We start from the raw sequence: 25485 nt of genomic DNA, 5'->3' as shown, positions 1-25485 counted from the left end.
TTACTTCAACACATTGTATAAACCTGACGCACGAAACGACCGACCAAAAAAAGTTCTGGAGCTGCTTAACATACATAGCCTGACCATCAACAAGTTAACGCTGAACTACTTTCTATTTCCCTGTTCAAACATGTCATTTCAACAGTATTATACTACATAATTATATTGTATTATAATGTTTATGGATTGTAACATTTACATCTTTTCCAATGCTATGTAATTCTAAACAAGGACAACTCAAGTCTGGAACAATAAGTTTGTGATAGGAAGTCAAATGTGACTTGAATTATTGCTGTTCAAACTATTATTCGCTTCAAAAATATTATTATCATCATAATAATATTATTTGACTGTGGGTGAGATGAACTTCACTACTTCAATTAAAGTCTTTGAAAAACATGATTCTGGTGAACAGTGCTTTACAGAAGTATATGCTTCTGATCACGTAACCTACAAGGCAACATATAGTGCACACGAGAAAATTGGATTTGACCAAAATATTGTAAACGTTACTAGACTGAAAACATTCACAGAAACACTTCAAACTTGATATAAAACACACCTGTGATAACCGTATCAAATGCACCACCATCCAATAACCATTTCGTGTCTGTTTCATATTTAGCTTCAGTAAACTACGGTTATAACGAACTCAAAGGGACTTTTAGGGACATATTTCAGTTCGTTATAACCGTAGTTCGTTATAAGTACATATACAGCATGACTAGAGCAAGTACTCGGGACTGAAAAGTAAGTTCGTTATATCCGCCAGTTTGTTATAAGCGTGTTCGTTATAACCGTAGTTTACTGTACTTCCAAACATGGGTGTAAAGTTTCTTTTGCTCGGGAGTCTATGTTTATCGACAAAGATCACGATGGTAGAGTACTGAATGAAAATGGGTTGGGTGCCGTCGCTTCCTCTTTCAAGTCATGTCTCATTACTCCATTACAGGGGTCGGTGTTGGTGCCACACTAGTCACAGCGTTCGCGATACCATATTACAACATCCTCCTGGCCTGGCCCATCTACTACATGGTGAAGTCCTGCTCTAGCATCCTGCCCTGGACGACTTGTGGCAACAGCTGGAACACTGATCTGTGTGTTGAAGATGCGAGGAACAGCACCTACAACTTTACAGTACTGACAGGCAATGCGTCTGATCCAAGGACTGTAGCAGAGATGTGGGACAATGCCACGCTAGCTCACACAGCGACTGAAGAGTTTTGGCAGTAAGAAATTATCCATGAATAATAAATATTAATAAATAATCAGCATAAGAAAGGGTCCGCTGTACGATTCTGACTACAGTAAACTACGGTTATAACGAACTCAACGGGACTTCTAATTTAGTTCGTTATAACCGTAGTTCGTTATATGTACATATACAGCATGACTACAGAAAGTAGTCGGGACCAAAAAGTAAATTCGTTATATCCGTCAGTTCGTTATAAGCGTGTTCGTTATAACCGTAGTTTACTGTATATCGTTAGCTTGTGTTTATTAATCAATATCAATTGGTCGTAATGTTGGTTGTTTGTGAAATGGTGAGCGTATCCTGCCCCAACAGTGGCATGGGCTCATCGAGACCAGATGGCGTGGATCGATGGTCATATTTTCACTGGTTCGCCTGGGCCAAACTCGATATATGATAAGCTGTAATATAACTGACTTCGGCATTAAACAACATTCAATGACTCACTCCACAAAATGAATCAATAGAAAATTCGTCATTACTTCTCCGTTATTCACTCAACAATATAACTTTGTGTCATCATCTAGTTTTCACTTCAAGAAAAGCCACAGTTCTTTCTATCGCTGTTGGACCTTAAACAGGCCAATTTGTTGTTTGTGATATAATGAAAAGGATTAACTCCATGGATTTTGGATACAACGAAAGATCAATACATGCCAGTGTGATGCTATATAGTCATTCCAATACTAAAACTCATTATCATCCTACTTGTTCCTAGATTTTGACACTGTAACAATGGTTCGTGTAGGTACAACGTGCTGAAGGTGTCAAGTGGCTTGGAGGAGGTTGGGAATGTCCAGTGGCCCATCGTAGGGTGTCTGTTTGCCTCCTATGTTATCATGTTCCTCTGTTTGTGTCGTGGAGTCAAGTCTGTGGGCAAGGTATGTATGATATGGACTTGGACTGGTTGTAGATCGTAGTATTTTACAAATGCTTACTCCTGGCAAGGTCATAATGCAAAAAATGACAATGTTTTTGTCCTAACAAAATTCATAATTTGACCGAACCTTTTCGGAACATTTTCTATTGTTTGGTCAGCATTGAAATTTATTGTTTTGTCACGTGATAAAGAATACATAATTAAGTTCAAAGATTCTTAATATTGGTAAACAATTTCTCGTGATTTGGCAAAGCAGGCGATAACTGGTAGGACACAACGTGTTTGTTTTCCGATCGCTTGTTGTCATCGTCCTTAAGTTATAGTTCGCCTTCGTGGTCCAGTGGACAGAGCGTCTGCACGGAAAGCGGAAGGTCGTGGGTCTCATTCCAGGCCGCGTCATACCAAAAGACGTTAAAAGATGGTACTAGTTGTAACCCTGTCTGGCGCTAGGCTTTAAGGGGGCTAAAACAAGGACTGGTTGGCTGGGTGTCTGTTGAGTGGGGTAGTACATGCACGTCGCTACATAAGTGCAGTAATCTTGAACGCGACATTAAACCCCATTTCACCTCACTTCACCTCACCTCACCTCATAATGTTGAAATGATGTGTTAGTTTCTGCTTCACCAACTTGCTTAGCAGGACTTTGCTTTCTTTGTGAGGGTGATGAGTACCTCTCACTGCAAACACGAAAACGTCGTTTTTTTCCGTATATGGTCATTGGACGGAAAAACGACTAAAAATTCATTAAAATTGATTAATTGGTCAGCGTCTAGAAAGTGTCCAGAAAAGGGTCGAGTTTTTCAAGCGTAAAATGGACGGAAAAACGATGCTTTTTGCTCCGCCTTGTACAACTGTTAACGGCCAATCAGATGGCGCTGGTCCCCCGGCGCACGTGATGTCCAAGGCTTCCTTTCGGAAGCTTTAGGTTTCGTATATCTGGCATGCCTTGCTCTAGTATCTGTCGCGCGCAGTGCAGCGAGATTTGCTGATAAGCTAGTTTTAGGATATGTTACATGTTAATGGAATTCAGACACGCGCCAAGAAGTCAAACCAAACAATGTTACTAAGTTTATTGTGGTAACGGCTATGTACAGTTACCCCTATCGGATAATGGGTTGTGTTTCATTTGGTTATAACAATAACTAATTTTTTAATGTGAAGTTTACAAGATATACGACTTGGACGCGAGGTCGGTCACATGACGTTCTTCACGTGACTGTATTCTTGAAAAGGCGTAAACACTGACTGCTTCCACATTCCTGGGGAAAACCCTTGGAATTCCGTGGTACGAATTCATACAGAAGCGTGGTTGCAAGCCCATTTAAGGATACCCTCGCTGCAACTCATCCCAGAGAGAAAAACCACGAAAAAAAATCCAAACTGTCGCAGTGACAATTTACAGAAATCTATGAATTTACCTTAGTATCTATTTGACACATCTTCACAATCACCTTTCAATGATCGGCCATTTGATCAGTGATGCCAAAGGCTTGAAATAGCCACAGGTTAATTAACAACTTCGAAAATATCTCCCGTCACGTTTATCGTGTCGGCCATTTTGACGTATTGTACTTGATGTAAATGTATTACGAGACTCTGTCATTGTAATTGACTTTCTGAGGTAATTCTGTAAAAGATCTTCTCATCTAATGAGGATATTGTTTGGAATATATTCCTTGTAAACATACTAAAACATATGTTCCTCGCTTTGGGGGGAACTATTTTATTCCGGGGTGGCCCATTAAATCTAGTAGTAAGTCAAGGCACCATGCGTGATCTGTTATTTTATGTGTTTAAATTACGATTTGGGGCGTTAATAAAATACACTGAGGCAAGTATATTCTATTCAAATCAATTGGATAATTGAATATGCTTTCTTTTACATATTACATAACATCACTGCACAAAATATGAACAGTTGCAGTAACACACTACGGTAATCGCATTAAACATCATTTTCAACTGTACAGTATTTCAGTATTTCAGTTATATCATGGTGTATCAGACTGATGTGGGATAAAAATCCGAAGTGGTTCAGGTCATCCAATGGGTGTTCGGGAAAAGGTGAGCGTATCCTGCCACACAAGTGGCACCCGTCACAAACACATGCAAGGACAAGTCAATTGTTCACCTGAACAAAGCACGGAAACACACAATGATGCCCGTCCTCAGTTTTACCGAGCATGTAAATTATTTTGTCCGTCAAAAACATGGACGAGTATAAACAATATGTTCATTCACGTAATACATGTCATACATTTGACAAAATGTATTGGCTCGGAGCATTATTGTTAATCACAGCGTATGCAGTTGAACTCATCACCCATCCCATTATTGATAACCCTTCTTGAAGATCTATTAAATCAGAAGCTGCAACACTCTATCTTTTAACTGGCATGTCAGACTTCTATTTCATTACTCAGTTTTATTTGCACGGATTACTATGGAAGGGACATTGTCTCGTTGTCGCATTGTCGCCTTGACGCCTTGATAAAAACAAGCAAAACGTGTCAAAATACTGATGTATACAGTATATTGCAGTTGATATACTGTATACTGCATGCGATACTTATTTGCGGAAATGTTACAACTTTCAAGATTCAAGATTCAATTGCATATATTTCATATACAACAGACCGCCGTCATATATCACTGGAATACTGCTGAGAGCAGCGTTAAAACAAATTGTTTTCATAATGGAGCGCTGCAGTCATTTAAAATAGAACCGTATACATATGTACATGTAGTACCAACTCACTCTATTTGTTTCGAATATTCAGCAGAAAATATATTATTAACCAGGTCTTTGGGAATAGATATCAGATTTTTATAAGCAGCCACATAGGGATGATAAAGGACCCCTCGCTGATTAGGTTCTTGTTTACTTAAGAGCAGAGTTGGCCATGTTAGATGATATAACCAAAATCCGGGAGCTCCGGCGGAGGGCAAGCTGGTCTTGTTAGTGTATGGTATGAGCTGTGACGTTGACCCAAGAGAATAATGTAAAACATGAGACCAACTCAAGTCTATAATGATTGGGAAAGTCTAGATTTCCCCAGCTCTAGCCTGAAATTAAGAATTGTTCTATGCTCCATTTTAATTGTATTATTTTGATTTTGTAGACATGGATGGACCAACCAAGAAATAAATTGATTGAATATTAATATCACATGTTACCACTGATCCAGTTAAATTCATCACCCAATAATAAATCAGTATTTGACATTACGGCATTTGATTATTAGGGCATGATCATGTACATGTTCACTGTAGTAATGTACACACCAGTCAACTTGATTATAATTTTTATCAAAGTGTAGCGCGGCATCAACGATTACTTTATGATATCCTCACTTGTCATCGATGTATTGACATCGAACAATGGACGGCAATTCGAAATTCTTATGGATAGCTTCAATAGGGACAGCGCCGGTGTCAGTACAATTTTCCTAGTTAAAATAAGTATCTACAAAATATAATCTGAAGCAGACAAGAACAATATTTTTTTATTAATGCTTACTTTCATGGATAGAATTAAGGCAATCTAGGCTTGCCAAATCGTTCTAGACTTGAGCTGGATTCCTTTTAAATTTATTCTGTATGGTCTGGGAGACGAACGGGCGTCAGTATCGCATGGAGAACTGGGACAGCCTTAATCAGTGTAATCGGATATGTTGTGGAATTTCGGTTTTGGGCTGTGTGCTGAATATATAGAATTGCGAGTTATGTATACTCTGTATTCTTTCGTCACGGTAGCATATATATTTTCTATGTTGCTTTTTGAATTATCCACAAATAATGAGAACTACAATGTAAACCTCTGTCTGGAGATATGCAATAATACTACTGAAGGGCATATCTGAAAAATGGGACTTCTCGACAAATATTTCTTTCTTAAATACTACCCGTTACAGGCATTCTGATCATTATATCATACTTTGTACAGTTTAAAAGTCAAATAATGGCAAATTGTGTATCTTTCTACATTTTGAATTAATTATATTTTCTGAAATAAAACCTTAGCATCAGAGAGTGATATACACGAATATGATCTATACTATTATAAATGAATTATCAATTTCGTATTATGAATTAGATAAACAGAAATATGATAGTAAAACAAATTATTTTAATCTATTCTTGTGAATAGATAACGAGAGATCTAGGCAACGCACTAACGTAGCCATTTATGAAAAATGAAATATTAAAAGTTTAGGGGTTTGAACATGCACACTGAATGACAGGGAAGAAAGCAACGCAATAATTAAATTATGAATCAAATTATGTTATAAATATAACAGAATATTTAGAAAATATAAGTTTAATTTCTCATTGTTGGAAGGTGTTTAATAATTATATAGATTTTGTTTGATTGTTTGTTGTTTAACGCCGCACTCAGCAATATACCAGCTATATGACGGTGGTTCGTAAATAATCCAGTCTGGACCAAACAATTTAGTCATTATCATCAAGAGCACCGATCTACGCATTTGGGATACGATGACATGCATCAACCAAGTCAGCGAGCCAAGTCGCCTTCGTACAAGCATGGGTTGTTGAATGCCTATTCTAACCCGGATCTTCACGGGTATTTTTTTAAATAATAAGGTACAATGAAATTCTGTATATGTCCATAATAAGTGTGTATAAGTAGATGGATAATATGTCCATACACGCCAAGTAAATGGTATATGCATTAATTTAAATGCAAATGATTCAATGATGAGTTCTTTCACAAGTCCATATTTCAAGGCATGTATTTGATATTCATAATAACTTCACAAAAGATACACAATGGCAACAAAACGGTACCAGCATCACAGATACCAATAATACATGAGATACATATAATTACTTTAAAGTTAAAACATGTATCTAAATAGAAAATTAGAAGGATACACTTCCGACATTTTTCGTATTTTGTTTTCGTTTGGAGAGAGAAGTTGTGATTGGTATCTGATGGGTGCAAACAGGTGTTCCCTTCCGCCCAGGCCTTGCGGCAATGCTATAGCCCAAAATGAAACAAGCCTTGTTCAACAGGTTCAGACTCAAATTTCTATCCCACTTGGGCTCCTTTTAAATTTAAATATAATTTCTCGTGTCGATATGTGTCAGAAGAAATGAAATATTACAGCACTGGTGAATAGGTTATATGCGCATGTCAGCGTCGATCCTATAATATCCTTTTATGCAAAATACATATTTACTGATGAATTAAGGTAGTAATACTACGCAAATATATGTCCAGATGCATACATCAGTATCATCTCGTGATCTTAATTCGTGCTTTGAGCCCTTTTTCTACCGGAGATTCTGGGGTGTTACATCACACCAGAAAGCCAGGTCCAAATTCAAGTCATAATTTCATGGTCCGTCTTGTATGTTGGAAACCAATATCGCAATATGGCTAAATTTTGCTGAACGTGGTATTAACCCGATTACTCACATTATTATTCCATTTTCTACAGTCATCTACGAACACTAGCTTTAAGGAGGTATATCTGTATCATCCAAATGTCCATACATATATGTCCACATTTATATGTATAAAGCAAGTCGTCCTGCACTCTTCCTTAAAAGATAAATGTTAAGCATTTCCTCTGTATGGATTTATATAATGTAATATCGTTTTAATGTAATGCTGATGCAGTAAACGTACCACAGACCTGATGCTAGAATAACATCTAATTTCTGAAATGAACATATTTTACAGAAAAATACAGTTGTTTAAACAATACTTATAAAATATAAGAACAAGGAGCCAAGAGCCAAATATTGGGATGTGTTGGACATATTTGTTTCGGGGTCTTATGACAGACAAACCTGATGCCTTTAAGTATAAAGATAAGTAAGTATAGATGTTGTACATATTCAAATATGTTCGTGATTAACCCAACCTTGAAAAATATTGAAAGATGAGTGGTAACTATTTATGCCATTATTTCAAATTAGAATGAGAGCACATCAGGAAAGCATGGTACTTTAATATACGTATCTTGTTAACCCAATATTCTTTTTTAAGTAAGAGCAGCATGTATATCGAGAGCATAGGTTTGGTGCGTGACTTATCACACAGTACTTTCAGAAAGTGTGCATATTCTGTTTATCGGCAATAGATAACATAAAACGATTCATACGGGTAAATACGATTTACTTCAGAACTAGTATAGATTATTTAAGGTTAGGGGGAAATGTATGTAATAAACAGAACTTTGGCCGGGTTTGAAGGATTTGGGTCCTGGCTTGGGCTTTGTGTTGGACGTGTAGACGGCATTTCCAGGTTTGACGTATCAATGACAAAAATGATGTCAGATGCAATTCTTTGCCTTTTCGGGTGAAAAATTGGCTTGCCTTTGGTTGTGTTTGTGGCGGGTGCCACTAGTGGATCGGAATGAGCTCGCGTTTTTGCGAGCATCTAATGTCATCATTTATTATGATGAATCATGAAAGATGCTCCTGATGTTGTCGCAATGGTGCAGTTGGCGCTACTTTTGGCAAGGGTTTCTCATGATAATGGAAATGCTTATGTCGCTTTTGTTGACCGATAAACATGAAAAGATATAATGTTAGTGTATATGGTCATGTAATTAAGAAACAAACGACGAGTGGGAGTTGTTTATTGTACGATAAACAACGACCGAGACTCGTTTATTTCTATATGAGATATCAACATTACGTACAGCCTCTTTTAGGGTGTTAAATTAGGAAAATATACACGCTTAACAATATTTACCCGTACTTAAATAATGATGATTCCTTTAATAGAATCCGACAGAGGCCATGCTAGATAAATCCATGGTCCCGCATATTCTCACAATTTTCTCGTCAATCATCTGTACCTTTTCCCCCAATACCGATTGTCATATCACTCTCACTTTCGGATTCTCCAGCAACATTTATTGGGAACAACTCACTAGACACATACCTCTCAAAAAATAAGGTCAAATTTACAAATTTTACTTTTCAAGTTGCGAGTGCATGTTCGAATCTCAATAAATGACGTCATGATAGAACAATGTTTTATCTTGAAATAAATATCGCTTCCTTCTTTGTTCTTTGTGATTTATCGCGTAGCTATCTTATATCATGAAATGCCAATTTCTAATTGCTTTATCATGAGGTATCCGTGTCATGTAGCAATAACATACACACATATCGTTGACTTCGACGTTGAATTGTGTCATGAAATATGATTATCCTCTTGTGTGCAATATTTCTGGTTGATAAATCTACCATATTCTTACTTTAAGAATAGCGACTATACATTATTATATATCCCGTATCAGGTCTCTGTAACATTTGCAAAATGATACAAATATACAAATACAACTGAACCTAAATGTAATGTTTTAATATCCTTACGTTGCTGAGTGCAGCATTTAACAACAAACAAACAAAACATAATATCTTTAAGAATTATGTTAACAATTCCGATGCTAAAAATAATCTCACAATCTCCATACCTCTTTCTCTCTATGAAACAAATAACTTTTTTTTAATAATCTGAAGGAATAATAATGGCAATACTATCATAATTATCATCATTATGTTACTTATCCTCAAGTGAAGTAGTCCTCCACACTGTACATTCAGTGAAGAAGCCCATGAACATATGAACTATGTAACATACATTCATGGAAATTAGATGAACAGTTGAAGTAAGCAAATGATATTATTCGGTCGAACGTCTATCAGCCATCTATTCTATTCATGAAGAACATTTCACGTGGGACCAACAGAGGGAATTATGACTATCGACTTGCTAATTATTTTTTATATTCATGCCAGCTCAAACGATCTATTGGCTTGATTTATTGTTATGGTATCCACAAAATAAGTAGGATCCGATTTTTTCCGTTTTTGTTGAAATAAAACTGAATAATATTTGCTGTTTACATATCAAAGTTTGCCAAATTGTTACAAAATGTTTGCCCACAGCAAGGCTACGTATCCCCAACATATTTTGTGCTAGGCACAGGCGGTATTCCTCCTTGTGGGTCACCTGCTTGGCAATATGGGACGGGAAAACTGCAGGGGGTGAGGGCAGTTAAGTTGATGGTACAGACAGATAAGAGAGATCATTTTACAAATGTGAAACCTCAGTCCACAAAGGAAGAGGCGAAAGCTGAAACTTGGTGAGGTTTACAGAACAAAGGCAGTTATTTCTAGTTTCTTACTGACTCTCGGAGATACATTTAATAAAACAATTAATGTGTGTGTGCGTGTGCGTGTGCGTGTGTGTGTGTGTGAGGTAGAAGAATAATTGTACATCATAAAAATGGCTACGTATGTATTTGGGGTAGATATGTTGAATGCCCGGCCAGTGTGACCTTTGAGTCACTACAGTTTCAGTCATTAAAATGCGTAAAACAGTATTTGAGTGAAAGAAAACACTACAAGTGAGTGAAACAAAAGACCTCAGTACAGGCACACCCAGTCCCCCAACCCCAAGTCTGCATGTATCAATACTCATACCTGCCACATCCTCAACCACTTAACTTACTCACACAATCATCTGACAACATGTTCCCCAACCCTCGTATCACAACGCATGCACGCATGCACGCACGCACACACACACACACACACACACACACACACACACACACACACACACACACACACACACACACACACACACACACACACACACATCACATTCTTCTTTCCCCACCATTATGTCTACGTCAGCCATCATGGATCCATGCGCATGCTTTCATACATAATCCATCCTCCCACCATTCCCCAACATCCATCGATCTATAACTATATCCGCCCTCATGTATTGGTATTCGTGCTTTCATACATACATACACACCCCTACCATTCCCCTACATCCATCGCAGTATAACTATGACTGTAACCGCCTTCGTGCATCCGCACTTATGTTCACATTGCATTGCATATGCATCGAATTACACGTTTAAAATATCGTAAATATTTTACAACATGTACATATTATATATCAGCAAACAGAGATTATTATAACGCAATAGATTTCATCCGTCAAAACATCACAGAAAGAGGGGCAGCCTGGAATTTTACAATGGCATCTGAATGCACTAAGACGTTCAACTGGTCAGGAGGTGAGAGTTGCGGAAGATTACGGTAAACTTCAGTTACAGATCTCCATTACGAATATCTAAAGTATGAATAAAGATCACAGCTTGCTATGACGTGTACTTCATGCCTGCAGAAATAGCAATGTCCTTAGCTCTAAATTGTATTTCTAAATGCTTATGTAGACAAAGACCAAAATGTATATAGGCATGACCATATTATATTCTACGCAAATATCACCACATTTAAAAACAAAGCTAGATTGAGTCTTTGAAGGGCATTAAGAACTGATACACACAAGGAAAAATATTTATGGATGTCAACGGAGGAACACTGCGTTTCGGAATATATACTTTCTCCTTCATCAGGTGCATATTATTAAATGCTATGAGGCAGAGAACATATATTTGTACCTGTAAGAACAACAAAAGTAAAAAGATAGCAAAGAAGGGAACGCAACAACGGAAGCCAACAGATAACTGGCATGGCGCTGATTACCCCGCCTCCCGTTTGCCCATTGTCCATTTCCCATTACCAATCATTCATAAGTTAAGTTTTGGCTTTAATTTGTTCATTGATAATAAACCATCAACGTCTATTATCTCCACCCTAAAATATGTAGTTTACTGAGAAAGTGGTATCCAAATATAATGTGTGTTACTGTTGACCACTTTCTTAAAGGCATTGTTGGTTCAAAGCTTTCGGTCATAGAAGCCGTGCCATTTTTCTCTTGTCAGAGGAGTACACAAAGTATACGTCATCTGGGCTAACATTTTTGGACGGGACTCAACCCATAAAGTACGAGAATCTGTACTTTACTCAGAAAGTGTTATCCCAATTATAACATTTGTTGTCAAGAAAACACAATAAATGTATATTCGGCTTTGGATGGGTAATGATATCACAGACATATACGGATATTGATGATGACTTGGAGGAGCTTCGTAACGCACGTCTTCTCAATTCAGGGATTGGTAAATCCAAATATGTGCGTGCGTGCGTGCGTAAATGTGGGCCTGTTGGGTGTTACATAAAACATTTATCTTGAGCGGGATGGTAGTTCGAGTTGGATTAGCATGTTAACTATATGATCTTCTTTAGGCAGAGAATGCCGCGCATGAATGTATTGATGAAATTCCTAGGTACATTGGGCCTTTTCGTCCCCAGGAATACCCACAGTGGAGACTTCAATGAGGATTGTGGCGTAAAACACACTTATTCATTTACTTATATCGGAAATTGAATATTCATCTTAATTGTTATTGTTGAACATGTAATATATTTTTAAAGAAATAGAACAGTGACATAATAACTACAACTTTATGTGAGCGCGAGTAGCTTTTTTGGAATGAGATGAATAAGTCTTATAAAGTTGTAAGCTTCTTCACAACCGTGTAACTATGAATTGACTTTATTGGGTAATCAAAAAAGAGATAGGACCTAAAATAGCCAAATTTCATACGATTTCACTTGTCCACCATCTCTGGATGCAAGGCGAAAACATTTCAGCGCGTTTGAAGCCACTGAGAATGCCCCTTGCAGAGTTGAACGAACATTCTGCGGTGGCGCGGCTGAGTTGACCAGAGGCTATCAGCAGTATTTCCTGTCCAGGTTATTTAGGTCAGTTGTTTGTGTGTGTGTGTGTGTGTGTGTGTGCGTGCGTGCGTGCGTGTGTGTGTGTGTGTGCGTGCGTGCGTGCGTGCGTGTGTGTGTGGGGGGGCGGGGGGGGGGGGCGTGGGGGTGGGATTGGGGGGATAGATGATAGATTTAGCAACAAGTAAGGTCATCTTGAATGGAGGGTATTCGCAGATGGATTAGCATATGAACTATGATTCTCTTTAGGCAGAAAATGAGGATCCACGATGTTGGACCTGGTAGAAGTGTGTTATCAAACCTCACAGCATTGGTTTTTTGACTGACTGTAGCGTCAAAACAAACTCATTCATTTACTTGAACTGAATGTTCACCTTAATTGTTATGGATAGTCACGGAGCCATGATCCAGAGTACAGGGTGTCATTAGATAGAAATAAACTAAGTAATAATAGGATTACCAGAAAAACGGGGTTTTACACACAAGCCAATAAACTTCGCTCATTAACACTGAGTAAGTCAGTACAAGATTGAAAACTGCCCCATAATTATGTATTACATGCTTGTCGTGTATTGCTACATATTTATGTAAAAACAAAGTTATTAAAATAAAGAGCAAAACTGATGAAAGTTAACAATAAACGTGTATACGTGTTATATCGTCACTGCAAAAATAATGATTGTTTGTCTTTAGTATTAACATTCAAATACGTTATATCTGTATTAGCGATATTGTCTTTGTTCCACCGGTGAGTCAGCGTTAGCCGTACTATCTCGTAGTATAATTGTATTTCTGAAGACATCACGATACAGTTTTTACAATGCATCACGTCTGCACTAGCGCTTGATAACAGCCTTGTGTTTGGGTGTTTCAGTGGTTTAAATCGCTGCTCTTGATAGTGTTGATTAAACTTTGATACTATGAACAATATAATGTTATGTGAGCGGTTGACTTTAGAACGGTAACATACTAATAGTATATAGGATGACATAAACAGAACAATGAGAAGTTCGTCCAGATTAGTGTATAGGCAACATTTAATAATTAAAATAATTACATTCAACAACTCCCCTTTTAAGTCCATTTTCCTGACTTATAAGTAAATGCAAGAACAATCGGCCGGAATACAATGTAAAGTTCTTCAACAACTCATATTGGAATCTCCCATATCACTGGGGATCTTCAATTTAAATGGAGTTACTCGTTACGATTCCGAACCTTCACGTGACTGTGTTTATGAACCATTGTCAAATAGTGGTGACATTAAATCTAGGAAACAATACGCGAAATCGCGCATGCACAGAACGGAAAATTTGGTCAAGGCATTAAGTAATCCGCATGCGCAGAACGATTGATTTCAGTACTTCCGCTAAGCGCTTCGAGTGCAGCGTCAAACGCGGGCCTGTAATCTAACACGCGGGGACTGACCAATGAAATCTGAGAAGTAGAAATACCGGTAGACGCTGTTGCTTGATTGACAATGTCAATCAAGAAAGGGGGGAGCTTAACGCTATCGTTCTCTCCCAGTAAATTCCGATGTCAAATAACGACGTTATTTGGACGGAAAAACGATGGTTTGAAAAGGTCCAAATATCGTCGTTTTTCCGTCCAATGACCATATACAGAAAAAAACGACGTTTTCGTGTTTGCAGTGTCTTATACATTACCGTCTTAATGTATTACTTAGTAAAGCAAAAGAAACATCCATCTGGGACAGCAATGCTTTACCTTTTAGAATCCTATTTTATTTAATGTTGTCATCTACTGATAGGTTGACTGCAATCATACAGTAAGACGTTTGTCTAAGAGTGTACATGTTCTGTTGTAGGTTGTATATGTGACAGCACTGTTGCCCTATATACTCCTGACCGTTATCTTTATACGGACACTCATGCTGCCTGGCAGTGGGTCCGGGGTTTTATATTACCTCGTACCAGACTTCAGTAAACTGCTACACGTTCAGGTATGTCACATTAAAAAATATATTACGCCATGTTGCTACCTAAAACGTACACATATAACGAATTAAGAACACCAACAAATGCTTTTGAGTTGATGATATGTTTAATTCTATTTGTCAAATCCGATTTTCAAGTGAACACTTTCTTTTGCCTGGCTGATATGTTGCAAGCAATTCTTGTTTGTACATCAATGGAATCTTTTCTATTTCAATTTTCCAACGGTAATAATTACACACGAGTCATCATTCTTTAACAAATGACATTTACTAAATTTACTGACATTTGTGCTAAATATAGAAAGGTACATGTTCTGTAACGTGATAAAAGTATCCATCAGAATAAATATACAGTAAACTACGGTTATAACGAACACGCTTATAACGAACTGACGGATATAACGAACTTACTTTTTGGTCCCGACTACTTGCTGTAGTCATGCTGTATATGTACTTATAACGAACTATGGTTATAACGAACTAAAATTAGTAGTCCCTTTGAGTTCGTTATAACCGTAGTTTACTGTAAACTGTGAACCATAATTAACGTACAAGTTCCGGGCGGAGGAGATATATCAGCGGGCTACATATGACACATATATTCATATATCTTGATGGACAGCTCCTATAGATTTGCATGAGTTGAACTTTGCCAATATGAATTTATCTTTAAAAGACAAATGGCACATTTTTTTCTGTTGGATAAGTAATTTCAGTGATCCATTCATATAGTTTCCACTCTGTGTTGCCTTTTACACCCAATGGAATCAGTTTCGATGGATAGATGAAGCTTGCTTTTATCTGGCGTTGACGTTATATATTCATAAAACCACGTGGTCTGTACAGGTATGGTTGGAGGCGTGTCTTCAGGTGTTTTATTCTCTGGGACCGGGTTGGGGTATGATTGGCACTCCTGCCAGCTACAACAAGTTCCACGAACCCTGTCTGAGGTAACTACATCACAAGATGAATGGTATGGATCTCGAGTACATCGAGAAGATAACAGTGCCATCATTTACCAACGTGCGCTTGATTTCAACAATAATGTTGAATGGTATCTTTGTTTCTCCGCTATATGTAAATGTGTGTACATACTGGCGACCCGTGAAGATCCGGGGTAGAATCGGTCTTCAGCAACCCATGCTTGCCGTAAAAGGCGACTATGCTTGTCGTAAGAGGCGACTCACGGGGTCGGGTGGTCAGGCTCGCTGACTTGGTTGATGCATGTCATCGTATCCCAATTGCGTGGATCGATGCTCATGATATTAATCACTGGATTGTTTGGTCCAGACTCGATTATTTACAGACCGCCGTCATATAGCTGGAATATTGCTGAGTGCGGCGTTAAACAACAAACCAACCAACCAATCAACCTCATACAATTCCATGCTTCTAGGGATTCCATGATACTGAGTGCAATATCAGAAGGAACAAGTATGTTTTCTGGTTTGGTAACCTTCGCAGTCCTTGGAGTGATGTCAGAGAAAACTGGAGTTCCAATTGCCGGAGTAGTTTCCAGTGGTGAGGATGGCTATAATCTTTTTTGGGGGAATATGTGTTAAGCTAAAGTGTCCTGTCTACCACGGAATCATACACACTAATCAGTTGATTTTGTCAGATGGCTCTCTTTTTCTTGTGAGGTGCACTCAATGCATACGTATGGGATTTTGTAACAATAGTTGTTTATGTTATCTTTTCTATTTTACCATGTCGCTACATATGAGGGTTCAATTTGTCAAATCAATTTTAACGCTACCACGACTGCTGTAATTATCGTACTTAAACATGGGTTTACAGTAGCCGTTGCACTACGACAGCTTTGTGGAGCAAGATACTGGATGCTTGCAACAGAGAATTTCATGCACTCTTTTTACTCCAAAGATACATCAAAATTTCTAGGGGCGGTCGGGTAGCCTGGTGGTTAAAGCGTTCGCTCGTCACGCCGAAGACCCGGGTTCGATTCCCGACATGGGTACAATGTGTGAAGCCCATTTCTGGTGTACCCCGCCGTGATATTGCTGGAATATTGCTAAAAGCGGCGTAAAATCAAACTCACTCACTTACTCAAAATTTCTAGTGGTTGATGGTAAGAATTATATCATTATGGCCTCTTTGTCATGGTGACACTCGGATCATGCCCCAAGAGTAAGAATCATGCGTTTGCACATGCATTTCTTTTCACAAAAGGTCCAGGATTGGGATATGTAACCTACCCCGAGGCTCTCAGTCAACTTCCATTTCCTCAACTGTGGTCATTCATGTTTTTCCTGATGTTGTTAACCGTTGGACTAGATTCCCAGGTAGGATCCTGCAAACTGTTCATTATAATAAAACGTAAAAAGCATGAAACTCTTATCAGTTGATAAAAGGAACTACCTCCTGATCCAGGGGCGGTCGGTAGTCTAGTGGTTAAAGCGTTCGCTCATCACGCCGAAGACCCGGGTTCGATTCCCGACATGGGTACAATGTGTGAAGCCCATATCTGGTGTCCCCCGCCGTGATATTGATGGAATATTGCTAAAAGAGGCGTAAAACCATATCCTGATCTGATATTAGGAAACATCTCCTCATCTGATATAGGAAATGACGTCCTTATCTGATATAAGGAAATACTTTCTGATCAAATATAAGCAATTTCCTCCTGATCTCACATAAATCAACAAAACATCACCGCCAGAAAAAGAATCATTGATACAAATTACATGAATTAATCAGTATTGACTCCATGTCTTCAACATAAGGAGTTCCCTACTGGAGTCAGATGACTTACCTCCTGATCTGTTGTTAAGACGTACCTCCTGATCTCTTGTAAAGACGTACCTCCTGATCTGTTGTAAAGACGTACCTCCTGATCTCTTGCTAAGACGTACCTCCTGATCTGTTGTAAAGACGTACCTCCTGATCTGGTGTAAAGACGTACCTCCTGATCTGGTGTAAAGACGTACCTCCTTATTTCTTGTTAAGACGTACCTCCTGATCTGTTGTAAAGACGTACCTCCTGATCTGGTGTAAAGACGTACCTCCTGATCTGGTGTAAAGACGTACCTCCTGATCTCTTGTTAAGACGTACCTCCTGATCTGGTGTTAAGACGTACCTCCTGATCTCTTGTTAAGACGTACCTCCTGATCTCTTGTTAAGACGTACCTCCTGATCTGGTGTAAAGACGTACCTCCTGATCTCTTGTAAAGACGTACCTCCTGATCTGGTGTGAAGACGTACCTCCTGATCTGGTGTAAAGACGTACCTCCTGATCTGGTGTAAAGACGTACCTCCTGATCTCTTGTTAAGACGTACCTCCTGATCTCTTGTTAAGACGTACCTCCTGATCTGGTGTAAAGACGTACCTCCTGATCTGTTGTAAAGACGTACCTCCTGATCTGGTGTAAAGACGTACCTCCTGATCTGTTGTAAAGACGTACCTCCTGATCTCTTGTAAAGACGTACCTCCTGATCTCTTGTTAAGACGTACCTCCTGATCTCTTGTTAAGACGTACCTCCTGATCTCTTGTAAAGACGTACCTCCTGATCTCTTGTAAAGACGTACCTCCTGATCTGGTGTGAAGACGTACCTCCTGATCTGGTGTAAAGACGTACCTCCTGATCTCTTGTAAAGACGTACCTCCTGATCTCTTGTAAAGACGTACCTCCTGATCTCTTGTTAAGGCGTAGCTCCTGATCTTTTGTTAAGACGTACCTCCTGATCAGCAGCAAGCTTTATGTACAGTCACACATCAATGTTTTCAGCAGGTTGTATGAACAGTCACACATCAATGTTTTCAGCAAGTTTTATGAACAGTCACACATCAATGTTTTCAGCAAGTTGTATGTACACTCACACATCAATGTTTTCAGCAAGTTGTATGTACAGTCACACATCAATGTTTTCAGCAAGTTGTATGTACACTCACACATCAATGTTTTCAGCAAGTTGTATGTACAGTCACACATCAATGTTTTCAGCAAGCTTTGTGTACAGTCACACATCAATGTTTTCAGCAAGTTGTATGTACAGTCACACGTCAATGTTTTCAGCAAGCTTTATGTACAGTCACACATCAATGTTTTCAGCAAGCTTTATGTACAGTCACACGTCAATGTTTTCAGCAAGCTTTGTGTACAGTCACACATCAATGTTTTCAGCAAGCTTTATGTACAGTCACACATCAATGTTTTCAGCAAGCTTTATGTACAGTCACACATCAATGTTTTCAGCAAGCTTTATGTACAGTCACACATCAATGTTTTCAGCAAGCTTTATGTACAGTCACACGTCAATGTTTTCAGCAAGCTTTGTGTACAGTCACACATCAATGTTTTCAGCAAGCTTTATGTACAGTCACACATCAATGTTTTCAGCAAGTTGTATGTACAGTCACACATCAATGTTTTCAGCAAGTTTTATGAACAGTCACACATCAATGTTTTCAGCAAGTTGTATGTACACTCACACATCAATGTTTTCAGCAAGTTGTATGTACAGTCACACATCAATGTTTTCAGCAAGTTGTATGTACACTCACACATCAATGTTTTCAGCAAGTTGTATGTACAGTCACACATCAATGTTTTCAGCAAGCTTTGTGTACAGTCACACATCAATGTTTTCAGCAAGTTGTATGTACAGTCACACGTCAATGTTTTCAGCAAGCTTTATGTACAGTCACACATCAATGTTTTCAGCAAGCTTTATGTACAGTCACACGTCAATGTTTTCAGCAAGCTTTGTGTACAGTCACACATCAATGTTTTCAGCAAGCTTTATGTACAGTCACACATCAATGTTTTCAGCAAGTTGTATGTACAGTCACACATCAATGTTTTCAGCAAGCTTTATGTACAGTCACACATCAATGTTTTCAGCAAGTTGTATCTACAGTCACACATCAATGTTTTCAGCAAGCTTTATGTACAGTCACACATCAATGTTTTCAGCAAGCTTTATGTACAGTCACACATCAATGTTTTCAGCAAGCTTTATGTACAGTCACACATCAATGATTTCAGCAAGCTTTGTGTACAGTCACACATCAATGTTTTCAGCAAGCTTTATGTACAGTCACACATCAATGTTTTCAGCAAGCTTTATGTACAGTCACACATCAATGATTTCAGCAAGCTTTGTGTACAGTCACACATCAATGTTTTCAGCAAGCTTTGTGTACAGTCACACGTCAATGTTTTCAGCAAGTTTTATGTAACGCTTCACATCAATGTTTTCAGCAAGTCTAATATAAAATCATCCGTCCATTTTTTCAGTTTATGGGGTTGGAGGTCGTCACCACTGCCATTGTGGACCAGTATCCTCGAATGCTTTTCAACAAGCGGTACCTGGTGACTGGCGCTGTATGTCTGCTGGACTTTCTGTTTGGAATTTTGCTTTGCACTCAGGTAAGTTGTAAATTTGCCAATATGAACGTATTTACGTCCGTTCATTGAAAAATCAAGGTATCACATCATATCTTTAAACGGTAAAACCTACACAAGAAAATATCCTTCTACAAACCTGTTGTTTTCAATTCTCTTGTTTTATAGGGAGGACCATACATCTTCCAGCTATTGGACTGGTACATCAGTGCCTTTTCTGTGTTTGTGTTCTGTACTCTGGAGTGTTTTGCAGTTGTGTGGATATACGGTGAGTTGGTTGGTTGGTTGGTTGGTTGTTTAACGCCGCACTCTGTAATATTCCAGCTATATGACGGCTGTCTGTAAATAATCGAGCCTGGACCACACAATCCAGTGATTAATATCATGAGCATCGATCCACGCAATTGGGATACGATGACATGTATCAACCAAGTCAGCGAGCCTGACAACCCGATCCCGTTAGTCGCCTTTTACGACACGCATAGTCGCCTTTTACGGCAAGCATGGGTTGCTGAAGACCTATTCCGCCCCGGAATCTTCACGGGTCGGATACACGGTTAGACTTGTAATAAACACTTATACATTTACAACCCCTCTACAAATACAAGGCTATGTGGGGACGTCACATGTATGCATATAGCGGGTGTTATGCTATTTCTGAATGTCTATCAAGGAAAGTCCTGTGTATAACACAAAGGTCACAAATCAGATGAAGTTTTGCGATTTTGGCGGTGGAGCGTAGATGAATTGCTGCTCAGCACCCGTGTATGTGTGTGTGTGTGTGTGTGAGAGAGAGAGAGAGAGAGAGAGAGAGAGAGAGAGAGAGAGAGAGAGAGCTTTGAAAGGACTTTGAACTATAACATATAGAATTGCATTACAACTAACCATCATGACACTTGCAAATGGCAGGAAGTTGCTATGATATGAGAAAAGGTGCATATAGTTGGTTTTTTATGAAATTGATATACAAGTACACATTGCGAATAACACGGCAAACAATAAAAGAGGTGCTAAAGAAGGAAACTTGTTCTCTGTTTAACGCAATTGAGCTGACGCGTCATCTCCTGCTTCTTTTAACATTCAACTGGACGGAATTGGTCATGTGTAAAAACGTATTTCTTTGTGTTATTTTAGGCATTAAGCAAATCAGTACGGATATTGAAATGATGCTTGGAAAACCCCTGGCAAGACCAATGCGGATCCTTTGGGCTTTTGTGACACCAGCAGTGATGATAGTAAGTAATGCAAGGCTAAAGTCAGTATAGTGAGTGAGTGAGTTGGGTTTAACGCCGCTTTTAACAGTATTCCAGTCATATCACGGCGTGTTAGCTTAATGTGGGGGAAAGGCCTTAAGTGATGCAGGTCTAATAATGGAGGTAATATGGAATTCGAAACTAGTACCAACGGACCCTAAAGAATTGTTCCCTTGTCTTAACGCTCTACCTTTATGTGTAGTGTAATAAAGAATAGTTTGTCCCTGACACTTGCGTCCGAGTGATGTGAACATAGACGAAGTACTGTGTTGCTGGTTGTGGTGAGTTTTGTCTTAAAAGCTGCAACCTTGTATGTTCCACTGAAGTCAGAAGACTGCAAAAACATGCAACAGTGTGCGAACTGAGTTGGTTTCACAACACGCTATCGTAACTGACTTGGAATGACGGTCTGGGGCGTGATGTCGCGTCGCGATCGCCGTAGTACGAACACGGCGGAACAAGAGTGAGTGAGTGAGTTGGGTTTAACGCCGCTTTAACAGTATTCCAGTTATATCACGGGCTGTCAGCTTAATGTGGGGGAAAAGCCTTAAGTGATGCAAGTCTCAGACGTTTACCACTTCGATGAAACCCACGAACACGGATATGGTGCTGACAAACCTAGAAACATAATCGGGGCGAACCGCGATTCGAACCGACAATCATAGGTTTCTGGCGTGCCCAAAGGACGCAACACTGCACAGCGAATCGCGGCGCCTTAGACGACTGCAGCAACAAGAGCAACAACGTTCGTTTTGTTTGACTTTATTATTTTGCTAAATGCCTACGCTGAGCAAAAGGTGTACATGTGGTTATGACATGATTCAAGGATTACTCATTCCTATGACGAGAGACAAACATAATTCATAGGGCAACACAATGGTTGGAATATGTTGAGATCAGCCGGCTGCGTTATTGATTGTGTGTTGTTTAACCCAGCACTCAGCTATATGACGGCGATCTGTAAATAATCGAGTCTGGACCAGACAGTCAAGTGATTGACATCATGAGCATCGATCCACGCAGTTGGGATACGATGACATGCAACAACCAACCCAGCGAGCCTGACCACCTGGGCATGATCCCGTTAGTCGCCTTTTACGACAAGCATGGGTTGCTGAAGACCTAATCCGTCCCCTGATCTTCACGGGTCCCCCGTGGCATGAGAGATGGTTGACATGATTATGCCCTATTTCGTTCCAAGGAATATAATTCAAATATTCCACAAGTCTAAAGAAACTATTCCACCTATTGATAATTGATGTGGATGCACCATCATGATTAACAGAACTGATCGATCAATGTTGCCATGAAATCGTTAGATCACGGGGGAAGGTCATTTGAACAGCGTTCTGACGTCAGTCCATTATGACGTAACTTAAAACGTTTACTTCATCGCAGGATAAAGTTCAGTCGGCGTCGTTGATATTTCAGTGAGGCATCTTAGAATGTACATTGTCCTAATGTCTGGATACCTGTATTTTGTATTCTTCTATTGTAGGCTACTTTGATCCTAACACTTTTACGTTACGAACCACCGACGTACGGCAAGTACAAGTTCCCTGCCTACGCCAGTACCATAGGGTGGTTCGTTGCCACATTCACGCTCATCCCTCTGCCAGTCTTCTTGGTCATATCTGTGAAGCAGCACCTGAACCAAAAGTCAGTAAGAAAGGTAAAGTTAATGAATATTTTGACTCTCAAACAATCATGTGTCCATACCGTTTGTGGAGTTTCTGGGACCTGAATCCGTCAGTTAGCTGACAATTCATTCATATATGTGTGGTCACAAAGTGTTTCCTCAAAAGCTGAATGTCGTTAAAAGCAAAGACTCTCAAACAATCATGTGTCCATACCGTTTGTGGAGTTTCTGGGACCTGAATCCGTCAGTTAGCTGACAATTCATTCATATATGTGTGGTCACAAAGTATTTCCTCAAAAGCTGAATGTCGTTAAAAGCACTGCTCAAAGAACATTCTAACCATTGATTCCGTTTTTCCACAGCAGGTAACTCTATTTGACTGTTTGACTCTAAGTAATCAGTAGATATTTGTTTTGAATTAATTTATTCTAAACAATACTTGATTGTTTTTACCTGTATATCCTGAAAACAATATCCTTCACAATTGCTCGAGTCTAAAAGATAAAACTCTAAAAGATAAAACAATCTTCTTAAAGGAATATTCCACTGAAAACTAAAATGAAGTGTATGAAAAGGAGCCTCATTTAAAACACAGTGTTCGAAAGATGGCCGTATTTAATTTCCTTTCCTTGACATATAATAAGTAGAACGATGCATTGCTATCACGATACATTCTCGATGAAATCCCAGCGCTTGGTTTCAAGATGGTGAAATGAGGTTTGACGTCGCGTTCACGATTATTCCACTGATACAGCATCGTGCACTGCTTATATCAGTCTTTTTATGGTGCTCGTCCACTGGGATAATATTCCACAGTTTAACATGGATACCCCGCTCAGACATATCATACTGACTAAGAGCCGACCAGTCCAGGGCCCACTTGCACTAAGCGATCTTAGCGCTAAGATGATCTTACCTCCCATACTTTAACATAGGCTTGCGATAGTCTTAGCACTAAGATCGTTTTATGCAAGTGGGCCCTGGTTCTATCTCCCTATTGTCGAGCGCCAAGCAGGGAAACAGAGCGTATCTCTTATCAGTTTAGATACGAAGCGGCCAGCGGGCCAGGTCTGAATTAGAGGAATGAATTATCCAGTGATTGACATCATGAGCATCGATCCACGCAAATGAAATACGCTGAAATGCATCAACCAAGGCAGCGAGCCTAACCACCCGATCCCGTCAGTCGCCTCTTACGACAAGCATAGTCGACTATCATAATGTATCTAATATGTATCATCATATAAATAAACCATTATTAATAAAACAAACTGCTAAATTTCAGATCATCCATTCTGCCATGAAACCAGATGACAAGTGGCTTCCATCAGATGTGCGCTATAGGAAGGCATACCGAGAAAACATAGTGAAGGCCAATTATTCCATGAGAAATAACATGAAAGATATTTTCGAATAATAAGGGGTCATTGACTACATGAGATTGATTACAGGCTATGTACACCAAGTTTGAATCCTACCATGAATGAAAAATAGTGTTCCATTAGTTTTTTATTGTGTAAATAGTGCAAAATGTGGGTTTATTACTGTTTATATTACTTCCATATCTTCCATTACTTCTCATATTCTCAACTAGCAATGTCATGTTCAGACAGTGAAAAATGCTTTTTGGTGCAATAGCTGTCACCTTGTATTTCGACCATGAAAAGGCCACGCAATTTGTTATAAGGTTTAAGTGAGTACGGCTGCAAACTGTTTGCAAAAACATTCCAGGATCATCATAGCATATCACCCAGCAGTGAATGCCTGTCCAGTAGGATGAAATGGTGATCCTTATCCTTCTAGCGCCCTACAGACAGCTTGTGTTGTATACTACCAATGGAGCTGAGCATTAACATCAACTGCACTCTGATCCATTGACCTGGGTTATAATGTAGCACTTTGAGCAGGCTTTAGGATGTGAATGTGGTGCACATAAAGAAACAACGTCATCGGTCACTTGGCAACGGGGGAATCCCCAAGTAGCAACACAAGACTCCAGATTCCTTACCAACAAACCGTGACTTTCCCAGATCCGATAGACAACGTGTCACCGCCATAGCCAACGACCGGGTTCGTCTCCTTCGGTAAAATACCACCACAGGCTTTACAGTATTTGCTAAACGGGTTGTTCGAGTTGTCATTTTGACAAATATTGTTGACTACAAAATCGTGTCATGTCAATGTGGCCTCACCTGCCATGGACAACGGTGTGGTTTAGCGTTGTCACAGAACTGAGACCAGGGTGTCGGTAAACAAGAATAAAGTAATAATGAAAACGGTGTAATAGGTTCACAGGTTTATTACTATCAGCTAGTTGTAAGCGTAGATGACAATATAAAGGATAAAAAAATAATGGTGTACAGCGGGGTGAGACTAAAAAGGGTATCTGTCTGTCTGTCTGACTGATTCCTACTGATCACGTCTGACAAAACACCACTATGCACATATTAACCACACCGACCAACTGGACCGACTTCCTCTCTACC

General features: G+C 39.2%; 1 protein-coding gene across 1 annotated transcript in view; it reads left to right on the top strand.

Annotated features, from left to right (window-relative positions):
* Positions 1-25272, top strand: part of LOC139464402 (sodium- and chloride-dependent glycine transporter 1-like) — a 31794-nt gene extending 6522 nt beyond the window's left edge. The window contains exons 4-14 of the mRNA XM_071245933.1: positions 953-1229; positions 2001-2133; positions 14614-14748; positions 15589-15692; positions 16139-16263; positions 16930-17042; positions 20000-20131; positions 20276-20375; positions 21242-21342; positions 22859-23032; positions 24285-25272. Of these exons, the coding sequence (XP_071102034.1) occupies positions 953-1229; positions 2001-2133; positions 14614-14748; positions 15589-15692; positions 16139-16263; positions 16930-17042; positions 20000-20131; positions 20276-20375; positions 21242-21342; positions 22859-23032; positions 24285-24416 (1526 nt within the window). The 3' untranslated portion in view covers positions 24417-25272. The remainder of the gene's footprint in view (positions 1-952; positions 1230-2000; positions 2134-14613; positions 14749-15588; positions 15693-16138; positions 16264-16929; positions 17043-19999; positions 20132-20275; positions 20376-21241; positions 21343-22858; positions 23033-24284) is intronic.
* The last annotated feature ends 213 nt before the right edge of the window (positions 25273-25485 follow it).

This window comes from Haliotis cracherodii, unplaced genomic scaffold, assembly GCF_022045235.1.
Source record: "Haliotis cracherodii isolate W230 unplaced genomic scaffold, xgHalCrac1.p SCAF_17, whole genome shotgun sequence".
Lineage (NCBI taxonomy): Eukaryota > Metazoa > Mollusca > Gastropoda > Lepetellida > Haliotidae > Haliotis > Haliotis cracherodii.
Note: the sequence above shows the minus strand (reverse complement) of the source record. Positions and strands in the feature narration are given on the sequence as shown.